At 44.3% G+C, this 12,039-nt stretch overlaps 2 protein-coding genes across 11 annotated transcripts in view; one reads left to right on the top strand and one right to left on the bottom strand.

The window, feature by feature from the left end:
• Positions 1-2,500, bottom strand: part of USP47 (ubiquitin specific peptidase 47) — a 58,429-nt gene extending 55,929 nt beyond the window's left edge. The window contains exon 1 of one of the 2 annotated variants that reach the window (XM_068945104.1): positions 2,312-2,500. In XM_068945104.1, the coding sequence (XP_068801205.1) occupies positions 2,312-2,350 (39 nt within the window). In that variant the 5' untranslated portion in view covers positions 2,351-2,500. Of the gene's footprint in view, positions 1-1,461; positions 1,685-2,311 lie in introns of those variants that run through there. The other variant, XM_068945105.1, reaches the window with a different exon arrangement.
• Positions 2,501-2,623: 123 nt separating this feature from the next.
• The window catches only part of LOC104152099 (uncharacterized), a 35,049-nt gene continuing 25,633 nt past the window's right edge, over positions 2,624-12,039 (top strand). For 2 of the 9 annotated variants that reach the window (XR_011141390.1, XR_011141387.1), the window contains exons 1-4: positions 2,767-2,864; positions 3,821-3,872; positions 4,790-4,873; positions 11,055-11,147. Coding sequence is in view for 3 of the 9 variants with exons in the window: in XM_068945127.1 (XP_068801228.1) it covers positions 3,130-3,255; positions 11,055-11,147 (219 nt within the window). In the remaining 6 variants the exon portion in view is untranslated. Of the gene's footprint in view, positions 2,865-3,111; positions 3,256-3,820; positions 3,873-4,789; positions 4,874-11,054; positions 11,148-12,039 lie in introns of those variants that run through there. The other 7 variants (XR_011141391.1, XR_011141389.1, XM_068945127.1 and 4 more) reach the window with 5 other exon arrangements.

The following is a 12,039-nucleotide window of genomic DNA, read 5'->3' as shown; positions in this document are numbered from 1 at the left end:
CAAAGGAAAAAATATGGCAGTGTACTGATATTTAGGAGACCTTGGTTAATATCCCAGCTTTATCTTTGAAACAGCAGAAGACACTGAGCTTCACAAGCACTATCACTCAGCCCTTTTGGAAGAGACAAGAAAGATGAACTGTAATCCTTTATCCACCCCAAAGTAGCAGAACCGAAACTCCAAAAGATCTGTTTTGTCTCCGACTGTTGATAATGGCATAACAGGAAGATTTAAGGGACGGTTGTCTGGAACTTGGACCTGGAGAATTCCGTTCACCCATAACTCTATTCTCTGCCATGAGACTATTAAGAATCTCCAAAGGTTTTAATGTGAACGTTATAGCATAACACTTGTTAATCTTCCTATCACTGAAACTAAAATGAGGAAATACTGAAATATATTGGAAAAAGTTGATGATAAAGTTACATTTTGACATATATTTTACTAGATGGATTTAACACAGTTAACGTTTCTCTCATCAAAATACCTATTTGTGATTTTTTTTTACAGTCTCCATGAAAATTCCATCAGTTGTTAAACAAATCCCCAAAATGTTGCAGAACTGACTCTTCAGAGAACAAACGATCACATTTACAGTATTCTCAACATTGCTCCATTTTGTTTATTTGCAAAATGCACGGGGGAATAATATAGAGCTTGAGAAAACTTGTTAAAAAAAAGGAAGCAACTCTCTGTATCATTAGCAACGAACAAAGTTTATAGATTTCATACTGTATGCTTAAGATGGCCCTATCTGTAATCATTGTAATTTTTTTATATTCATCTTCCTTTACCCATGCTTACCTTCCCTACAGATAAAAGAGCGTGTAAAATCCTATCCAATGAGTCAGTTAAAAATACACATCTGAATCATACGTATATTCTGAATATAACTTTAAAGTCAACAGGGATACTATTAATATATATAACTAAGAAACTAGCTGAGCTGTTTGTTATTAATCAACTAATCTGTTCCACTTATCTACCACAGAAGTCACAAGACTTGTCCTGCGTGTCTCCTTTATTTCTATGTTCTCCCTTTTTAAATGAACTATTTAGGTATATTAGCTATTATACGCCATTGCTTGTCTTATGTTTTAGAGACTTTTTTCCCCCCTGTAAAGGGATTTAGTCTCTTAAATGTTTGGCTTTTAAAAAGAGGTAAAGTTTACTTGATCCATAGATATCCTTTACTTACCCATACAATTCCATATACACAAATTTGTTTCCGAAACTCAGTACTGCTGTTTGTTTCACAGCTGTGCTCAAGGATCATCACTTTGTTTTGCTAAACTCCATAAAATTAAAGTCCTTGCCTCACAGAGCTTCCCGTACGTATGCGTTATGAAACAGGCAGATATAACAGACCACTGACATTTGACGAAAAACGACAGGAGTGGCTTGAACAATTTTAACAGAAGAGTAAAACGGCCAAAAAGTTGACTGAATACGTAAGTATACCTGCTCACGAAGTAAAGTTCCTGCTGAAGTATTTCTGTGAACACTGCTCTATGAATAATTGTTTCCAAACGTTTCACACCACCCCTGGGGGAGCTCCTCTCCCCCTCCGCCCGCCCTGAGCGGTATCTGTCGCACTTGACACGTGTCGTTTGCCTATCATCTCGGGACAGAGGCTCAGCCTTCCTCTTTCAGCAGGCTCTTATCTTCAGCCTACGGCCAAAAGCAAGTCCTTCTCCCTCCCTCCCCGCGGCAAAGCCGACGAGGGGCCCACGGCACAGGAAGCCCAGCCCACCCCCGGGACCGGGCAGCGCTGCCCGTGGCGTGCGGCGCCGCCGCCACCGGCCCCTCCCGGCTGCCATTTCGCAGGCAGGTGCCCGTCCCTCGGCGGCCGCAGCGCACGCAGCGCCGCCGCCAGGGGCCGGCCCGGCCGGGCCCGCCGCGACCCTCCCCTCCTCCTCGCCCAGCCGGGCTCCGCAGGCCCCGGCCGCTGCCCCCCCCTCGCCAGAGGCCGCGCCGGGCCCGCACGCAGGCCGCCGCCGCGGCGCGGACAGGTGCAGCTCCCCGGGCGGCCGCCCCAGGCCCCGCGCACCGGCCTCCCCACGCGGGAAAGCCCCCGCTCTGCCCGGCCCCACAGGCGGACACCTCCCGCCCCCCTCGCGGCGACGGGCCCTGGCGCACCCCCGGTCCGGGCCGCGCACGGCCATGCCAAGCCGAGCCAGGCCGGGCCGGGCTAGGCCGGGCCTCCGCCGCCGCCGGGCCCAGCTCCGCGGGCCGCCTGCCTGCCTGCCCGCCCGCCGCGGCAGCCGCCTCGGCCCCGCGCCCCCTCCGCTCCGCCCCAGCCTCGCCTCACCTCTTTGGGGACGAGCTGGTTCTCCTCGCTGGGCACCATGGCCGGTGGCGCGGCCCGCAGCAGCCGGAGCGGAGCGGCGCCGTCGTCAGCAGCGGGAGGCGGGGGGACGCCCACGGCGCAGCCTCCACCCCCACCGCCGCCGCCGCCCTCCGCCGGCGCCAATCAATGGCAAAATGGCCGACGGCGCCGCTCTCGCGAGACCGCGCGGCGACGCCGCCTGCTCGCCCGGCCCCGCCGCGCGGGTGCGCCACGGCCCCAGCTCCGGCGCCGGCCGCTGCGCGCGCGGGGCGGGGCGGGGCGGGGCGGGGCGGGCGGTGTGGGGCAGTGCGATGCGGGGGGCCGGGGGCAGTGGCGGCCCCTGCGCGGGGGGACGGCGGCGGCGGCGGCGGCTCTTGGACCGCGCGTTGGGCGCGGCCTCTGCCCGCCGCAAGCTTCGCGGTTGGCGGGGCAGGTCGGGCGGATGAGCGAAGGGGTAAAGTTAAGTTGTGCCCGGTAAGCGAGAGAGAGCAGGCGGTTGTGAGCTGTACGCTGAGGAGTGAGCGATTCCCTTCAGGTGCGGGAGGGAGTTTACGGGGGGGGGGGGGAGGGGGGTTGCTTCGGGCGTGGGGTTTCTCCGCCCGCCGGCGACGGCGGGGCCGAGGCGGCGGGTGCGAGGCCTCGGTGCGCTGCCGGCCCGCTGGAGGCGGGCGAGGCCTGGGCCTAGGGCGGCCGGAAGGGCAGGGCAGGCGCGGAAGGGCGCCCGAGAGTCCGGCGGGCCGCGCCACGCCACTGGCACGCGCTTCGCCGCGCGCAGGTGCGTCGCCCCGTGGCAAAGTGGGATGAAGGGCGTGGGCTGTGGTTTCAGTGAGCTCCTCCAGTTTGCGTTACTCATTTTCTCTTCGCACCTGGATGGGGTTTACCCACCACTGAATGCGGGGCTGGAAACCAACAGAAAGAGTGCGAAGGTAAAGTAGGTGTCATCCTGCTAACGCACGCGCGCTTGCTTTGTGCCCAGAAACTGTTCTTTGAAATAGGGCTGTGAAATTAAGCACGTGCTTGCTTCGTTGTAAATTTAAGGCTAACAGCGCACTTTCAAAGGAAATACAAGGATATTTCTTCGGTATGCATTAGTTGCTGGTTTTGTCTGCAAAAAACTTATGTGTATCTGTGTTTTTGTGCTACCTCAGGCACATTAGAAATCAAATATTAATCTTCAGAAAGACTAGAATGCGCAATAGGAAAAAGTAATTATACATTAATGTCAACTGTGAAATAGTTCTTTAACTGGAAAGCATGGTACTTTGCAGTTAAAGAAGAGGTATATGTTTTCATAGAAATATTTTTCTCATTGTTTTAGTGTCCTCTTGTGGAAGAATGCAGGTTTGAGAACACCTCTTGATTTTATGTCCAAAAAGTTTAGCATTTTAGGGTAATTCTTGAGATCTCTTGTATTCAGGATTACTGGAACTCTGTTGTGGAGATTAAGTAAAATAAAGTGACCTCATTTTCCTTTTATATTTTTTTTTGTAGTATAAAATGTGTAACTCCTCAGGTTCCTGACTGTCATCCTGCTTTCTAGAAGGTGAGCAGTAGCATGTTTTGGAGTCAGTATGTAGTTGTGAACGTTTGAAAAAGTGTTCAAAGAGGACACTTCCATAAATAACAAAGTCAGTAGTTTTGTTTTCATCTTACAAGTGTGTTATGGTAGATGGTACATTTCATAGCTTTTATGAATTCTGTTTCTTGAACTAAGCACAGAAATCCTCTTGCTGAATATTTACATGAATCATTTAATATTTCAGCCTGCTCCTGATGTGTTTTGGCTACACAAATTGATGGGTTTAAATTATTTATGTAGTAAAGGTGAGTGAGTTCTTAGAGTTAGGAATTCTTCCTCTTTGGTGTTGTAGCGTGTAGCATCTTAAAGTCCCTCATCTTAACAAGACATTCCAGCCCTAATATATGAAGTGAAGCACCTAGACAGAAACTTAGGAGTACCTTACTTTTAATGATATTTTATGTTAGCTCAGTGTTCTGTAGAGCTACCCCTCTACAGGAGGGAAATGATATGGAATGATTCTTTTTTTATGAGAAAGGAAGTATGAAATTAATGAATTGTTGTCTTTTAGAGAAGATTTCTTTTTGTTAATGACTAACAGTTATATTGCTGATTGAGGGGTTAGTTTGTTTTTTGAGCGAGACTTCACTAAATATTTTGGTGGTAGCAAAGATATAATTCTACAAATAATGAAAAGTAGTATCAACATTTATAGATATTGAGAGAAGCACAGCCCACTGGTGATCCTTTGTTGCCCAGTGGTGTCCAAAGATCCATGAAATCAGCAAGGGAGTACTCGAATGGAAAAGCCAGAATAGGCATGTGGGCGTGCAAGAGAAAGGAGATACAGTCGTGAAGGAACTGGCTGGGAGGCTCCGAGGATGGTGTGTGACTATCATTACGCCACTGATGCTCCTGTTTTGTGTGTTTGGTTTTTTAAGGGGCCAAAGACTCTAGACCTTGAGGGATTTTTCCTCTTTTGCACAAGGGACCCAAAATCCTGGAGTGAGAAGTTTTCAGAGATGGTACTTTTTGAATTTCTTTTGACTTCCTGAGGTGTTACGGTCTTGTTATGTTTTTTGCTGCTTTCTGTGCTTGACTAGGGGCAAAGCCATGAGACTCGATGGCTTTAAATATATTACGCTATCGGGATAAAGAGGTAGCTACCACAAAACTGTCTCTGCTAGATAAGAATCAGGATTTTTCCAGCCATTAGAACTGTACAAACACCAAGTGTAGCATGCGTGCATAGAACATCTTTAATGGTGTAATAATTTCTAGTTAATAATTAAATGTCTGTGAGCTTTTGAAATTTGTGGATGCTACAGTATTTAATCTCTGCATGTGAGACTTTAAAAAGGAGCATTCATAATTCAAGTTTCATGGAGGGAATCCTGGTCTTATGTATATGCTAATTAACATAGCACAGGTTTAACTCGTTATTAACAGTACAAAGAAACTGATATCTCAAGCTAAAAATGATACCAGATTTGAGAGTATAAGTGAAATTCTTAGGCTGTTGATTGTCAAACAGTCATTCAGAGATAGTTCATTAGTGAATGACTGAAAACTGACGTACTTCAGCACTTGTGACTGTAAGTGCCACTTTTTACTAGGTTTAGTGCAATGCGTCACTGAAGCACAAGAAGGCATACATCACGTTAACGAAAATACAGTTATGCTCCATTGACGTTGCAGAGTAAATAGCATGTCCTCGCTATAAGAGAGGATGAACTTTTAAGTTAGCTTGCGGGAACTGGATACCTCCCTCTCCATAGGCTATTTCAAAACTGTGCTTCAGTCATTTCTCCTACAGTGAAAAAATTCACATGCTGCTGTTCCAACACCCATGTCCAAGATTTGATGGGTAGTGAAAAAAGTTGTAAAAACTAAATGGAGGGAATATTGACATACATCTCTTATGCTCAACCGTATGCCAAAACGGTAGGGGTGCAAAATCTTAAGAAAATGTGTAAATGTCAGAATACAAACTGATGTTGGTTTTGATCACAGTAATATTACCTCAATTTTTTCATTAAAGCCTGTGTAAAGAGGTAGCATACATGAATATCATTCATTTGGGATGTCTTCTTTCAAGCACTTCAGCTCTGATTTTTCAAATAGACTGTTGGTGGGAGGTTTAGTTCCCATTTCAGAGGTTGGTGACCTTATCATTTATGGAGCCAGCACAGCCGTGCGTGTCTTTCATGGTTTTGCTCTATTAAAAAAGCTTGAAGTTTGATATTCATTAGCAATTTGCCAAGGGTTGCAAAGTGAAATAGCCATTTCATATTTGCTAACACTAGAAACGTGGCCAGATGCAGCATTGTTTTAGAGCTCTTCTGTATTGTCAGTGCTTTAAAGAAGGCAGCTGCAAGCCTCTCCCCTCTTCAGTCTTTGGAAAGTCCACTTCTACTGATGGAAGCAGAGATTTGTAAAAGTTCAGGATATCACAATCCACCAGTGCATTGCACTGCCAGTCACTTTGTTGTTTCAGCCTCAAGTAACTTTTCCAGAATCGCACAGGCAGCTCTGAAGCATTTCTCAGAAAATCTTAGGCCGTCTCCTTGCCTACTGACTGCGCCATCCAATCCTTTCCGGATAAAAAAAAAAAAAAAAAAAAAGCTATAAAATTTGCCTTTGTATGGCTGAAGTAAAGATAGGGTAAGGGCAGAAGAGGGGTTGGTAGAATTTATGTCAGGTGGAGAAGAGACAATTATATCGGTTTCTGAAGGTATCTCCAAAGATGCCTTTTGCTAGATTTCCATTTCTTGGATTTTAGCTCCCTAAATGTGAAGCAGGCCAATAAAAATCTAGGAATAAGGAGTAAATTACTGGTGAATACTGGTCTTTAAAAAGGGACCACTGATTACTTTTACTTCTTCTGTAATTGTTGTTAGAAAGAGGTTTTTACATTTTAGCCTTTTATTGGATCGTTTCTTGAATGTGTTGAGACTCAAGAGCTGGAATCAGAATATTGTTTAAAGATAAAGAATCATTGCATAATCTTCTATGAACTGTATCTAAAAGGAAAATGCCTGTGGTCTACCTTCTAAAGAAGTATGTGCAGAATATTAAGAATAAAAAAAATCCTACTCTAATGTTAGAATGCTGTGGCAAATTAAAGCTTTAGATTAACTGTGGAGATTAACTATGGAAAAGGTATGCACTCCTTTTAAAGAGATTGTTGTAGGAGACAGTCTTGTAGGTGTAGTAGGAGAGTAGGTAAGTAGCCTTCTCTGAGAGAAGTTGAACTTCACAAGGTTAAAGAAAAAAAAGCTCAGTTTTAAGGTAACTTGTAAACATTGTCTTGTAAATGTTTTGCTATTCTTAAGTAGTGTTTTCTGCTATAATCTCTGTGAGCATGCAAGTGCTTCTCTGTTCTCTAGCGCTGTAATCCCTTTTAAGTCCTTTTTAATCAAAAGCAGTTGGAGATTATTTTAATTAATTATTAATCAGCAACCAAGATTCGTTGACGTTTTTGTTAAAGATTATCTTCCTACACCAGTTTCAAGACACTGAGCATTCAAGATATTAGCTTGTGAAGTTAGTTTTCTTTTCCATGATAGCATTAATCTTATGTATGAATTATCTAAGGGATTTGAAGGTTAAATTACAGGTGTAATTACAGGGAAATAGAAATCCTGCGGAGAATTTTGCAGGACCCAGGATTCCTGTATTAACGCTATATTGCAGCATCAATGTGACTTACAATTTTCAACACTGTGTATTTAAAACTACAGAGCAGTTTCTGGCATTAGCAGTGTAAACAAAAGTATTGACCTCTCAATGCGCTTGTCAAAATCCTCCTGGTGGTACTGGGAGTAAAACATATGCACTGGCAGGACAACTTTCACTTTGTGTGGTGTGAGATTGGAAACAGATGTGGGCCGGTATCATGTAGAGTTTGAGGGATCCCAGAAAACCTCACACTGATTTTGATGCCTTAGGCTCATGGCCAGAGTGCAGTAGGGAGCCTACCGTAGCTCCTCTACCTAAGATGTGTGCGCAAGCTAGGAAATCTGCTGTCTCTTTCTAAGCATACAGACCAATAAGGTGTACGGCATACCTCTTTTCTTTTTGGAACGTGGGCTGGTATGTTATCTAACCCTGTCCTGTAGAGCAGGGGGGTGGCAAGGGGCAGATGTGTCTGTCCGCACCAACGTAACAAAGGCTTAAGTGTGGGAAAGCAAAAAGAAAGGCAAATTGCCTTGAATGCATACCGTGAAGGTAATGTCAGTCACTGAAATCATTCAGTGACTTCAGAGGTTCAAAAAAAAAAAAAACCTTACAGTGACATAGCCAGTATATTAAAAAACATTGAATTAACACTTACGGCATACGAGGATTGCTCTTGGAGAGTCACCATGAGAGTGCAAAGGCAGCACTAAATAAGACTCTGTAATGTGCAAAAATAACAGTGGCTTAGCTTCACGTGGGACTGCTCTCAGCATGGACACTCGAAGTATTTATAGCTGCCCTTGAGCCCAGGAGAGTTAAACGGTTCAGGCTTGCAGTAGGGGTTCCCAGTGACCCTTCAGATTAAATTTGATGATGTTTAACATTACTGACAAGTGCTAATTATACTGCTCACAGTTCTTTGGGCATGCAGGGGGTGGTTTTCCATCCTCAGCGAGACCTAACACATAGGGACCATTTGCCTTGACCCAGACTTATGATCCTGGGTGGCCTTCCCCTGAATAAGAAGTGATTTCTTCACGTTTTCTTCCCAAGGTGCCAGGACTGTCACTGTAAAGCGGTAGCTGCCTGGACCTCGCCACATGCCATCTCATGGCTCTGGTGCGTGCAAGGGCAGGACCACAGCAGGATGTGAGCCTTGGGTTCCCTCGTTTTGCAGCCTCTGCTGTGGGGCCCCTTGCCCTGTCCCAGGATAAGAACCTGCCAGCCTTTTCTGCAGGGGTAGTGGGAGGACAGCAAGAAGGGGCTGTCACCTCTCTTCCCATTCCTGTATAAGTGGTGCTTAGTGACAGGGCTTGGATACCCTGTCTGCATTGCTCTGTGCCTGCACAAGTCATTTTCTTCCCTGGTAAGGGAAGAAACTTTGTAGTTTGGGAAATACTGGGAGGGACTGGGTTATTCTGTAGCAGTTTTAGGAAGAGGAAGAGTTGCTCTTTAGCTATGGGTCATTCTTCCTGCCAGGGTTTTCCTCCTATCCTTTCACAGGATGCTCATGTGTGCACAGCCCTGTGGCTTTCTGCTTGTGGAGATACAGCTTGCAGAGAGCAAACATCGTATTCCCACAGGGACATGGCACAGGGTGTGCCACAGTGAGACATCCCTAAAGCAGCTTTTAAATGAAGAAGGTTTCTTGGGTTTTCTGCCTTTGCTTGTTGGTTTTATTCTCAGGTGTCACAGACGGGAAACACATCTGCAGGCTTTCTGTCTGCTTCAGGTTGTTGCAAGAGTAAGAGGAGCTTAAATAAAATATCTTAATTTTAGACCTTATGTTCAGCTCTGAAAGGGATGTTGTATGTACAGAGCTGTTGGGAGGCTTGGCCTAAAACCCTCTCTGCTGCTGGCTCTGTGGTTCTCTAAGCTCAACCTTGTCCTTGTTTTGCAATAGGCTGTCTGCTGAGCATCTGTAGCGTTCTGCGGCTTTAAGGCCTCATCTCCTTGGGGGTTGCTGGGGGCTTTCTTGCACGAATTAATGTAGCTTTACCTCTGGCAGCAGCAAAGGGAGCTGCCAGAGGTCTGACATAGCATTTAAAATGTCAGCTGCCGGTCTCCGGCAGCTGCCAGCACTGGAGCTCTGGCATAGGGAATGCTGTCAAAGGATGAACACAAGGAATGTCAGTGTGGACATAGTGTGAGTCAGGCTGGGCTGGGACTTGTCTACAAAGTATCCTCAAACTGGTAAAACACTGTCTGAAATCTCCCAGCAAGTTGTCTCCTGTTCTGCTTGGGTCATAGGATCGGAAACAGTATGGACTCTTGACTGTTTTTTAAATTCAGACTGGAGTATAAGTAGCCTGTCAGAGTATGGGATCTGCATGGATACAGTAATCCTGTGAAGCTAGGGGTCTCTCTTCTGAGTGAGAGATTAAAACAAAGCACTAAGTAGTGAGAATTTTAAGAATCTGATTTCTGTAAGCAATCTCATTTTGTTCACATGTGTATGAACGATATTTTTTTTTTTTGAAGTGACTTTTCATCTAAATGTTTGGAGTACATCTGTTGGTTGAACTGAATTAATGTGGGGGGAAAATAATAATAATAAAAAATTATAACTCCTGTCCTTGTTTGTCAGCACTGCCTTTCAGGAAGATGCCTCTTGAGAGCAGGTGTTTCCCCAATATTTTAATTGAAACATTTGGCAGCAGATCTGACTCCGAAATGTATGCACTTTTATATGAATTTGGGTTTCCAAATTGGTGCTAGCACAGGATGTAAATTTCTTGCTATACTATTACTACTTTGCCCATTGCAAAATAATTGTGACAGTTGTTAAGTTCACTACGTAACCATTTGCCTGTTACTCTGATTTAGATTGGGCTTGTTAACTGGCTCTGTTAGATGTAAGCACATCTGAAATGCCTACATAGAGACGAATTACAAATCTTTTGAATCAGATCCAAATCCATTCATGGGGCTTAGCTTTTCAGCAGAGGGTTCTTCTAAATGCTGATGTTAAGGGAGGAGTGCTCCTTGTTTTTGTTTTTTTTTTCCCTTTGGTTGGCAAGTAATGTAGGGTGCGTCCATGGAGCGGCAGGGGTGTATGAATCGGAAGGGTCTCTGTGCCATACTTGTAGCTGCAGTGATGAACTGGGCCCTATATAGTATTTACCACTTTTTTTTTTCGTAGGGAATGAATGTTTACCATTGTTTATCCAAGAAACTTACCCCTTTCTTTTCCTGTGCCTTCACTCATGTGCTGTTTTTGTGTTCCTTATGGTAGCAAAAGATTTACAGTAAGCAGCCCGAACAAATTTTAAAGTGCTAACATCAGTGTATAGAGTTTTGATACAGACAGTAAAGGAAACACTTAATGGAAATCAAATTCCAAATACGCTGTTGGGAAACCTGTCTACCAGAATAAGAGAGAGCCAAAGGCATGCATGAACTTGTTGATGTTCTAGGTTTACTACCGCATACAGGAAAGTTTGCATAACATACACACACATACATACACATCCTACTCTGCATCCAAGATCTGTGGTGTATTGTGGATTTTTTTTTCCTTCTTAGTCTGCGAAGGTTTCTGAAATGGAGAAAATGCCAACATCATCAAAGGGTTACCTTGTGAAAACTGCCAAGAAGTTATTATCAAAGATAATAGAAGTAAGTCACATTTGTCTTTTAGGACTTTTTTGGCCTGTTCTGACTGCTGAATATGGTGGGGGGGGGAAAGCCTGACTTTTAACGCATTTTACAAACTTCAAAAATTTTGCTAAAAAGGTAAATTTTTGTTAATCCTTGCAGTCTGATCTTCCCTATTTTATTACTGCTACTTCAGCCTCTTTCTGTTTTCACTTGTCCCACATTTCTCCAAAGACAGGCTGAAAGTGTAGTATACCTGTCCTTTGTTAGTCCTCTCTCTGTATTTCTTTGTCATTTATTTTCATAGCTTTAGATTTATTCAGGATGTAGTACGCATATTTCAGAAAAGAAGAGGTTAGTGAATCTTTAGTTACCTCATAAAAACATTGATGTTCTTGGCAACCTTGGTACAGTACTTCTGCTGCACTCACAAATAAGGAACGTAACCTTTTTGGTTGCTACATTTCCATACAGTCAAATTAGATTACAGAGTCTTGAGAGTCCTTTTGTACATTCCTCAGCAGTTACAGCAATGTTATGGTGCCTCTTTTGAAAATTGAGAGGGCAACTGTTTGTGCATAGTCATGCTGATCAAGCCAGGAATCACTATGTTAAAAGGAATAAAACAGTGATCAAAAAAGGTGTTTTGAAGAAAGATGTTTTCATGATTTGATTTTTGCAAATAAGAAATTCATAGCATAAGAAACAGTTTGCAGAGCTTCCCTGCTTTTGGTTTCTGATTCTTTGACTGCTTAGACAATGACTTTACCTTAGGATGAAGTAACAAGCTAGTTTGTTTCTTTTTTTTTTTCCCCTTTCTTTGAAGAAAGGGAAGGAATGAAGACATTTAGAGTCAAATGTTCCATGTGGAGGGCTTTTGTTTGTTTATTTATTTTAAGTCTCCTGCAGAAGG

Source organism: Struthio camelus, chromosome 5 (assembly GCF_040807025.1).
Source record: "Struthio camelus isolate bStrCam1 chromosome 5, bStrCam1.hap1, whole genome shotgun sequence".
In the NCBI taxonomy this organism is placed as follows: Eukaryota; Metazoa; Chordata; class Aves; order Struthioniformes; family Struthionidae; genus Struthio; species Struthio camelus.
Note: the sequence above shows the minus strand (reverse complement) of the source record. Positions and strands in the feature narration are given on the sequence as shown.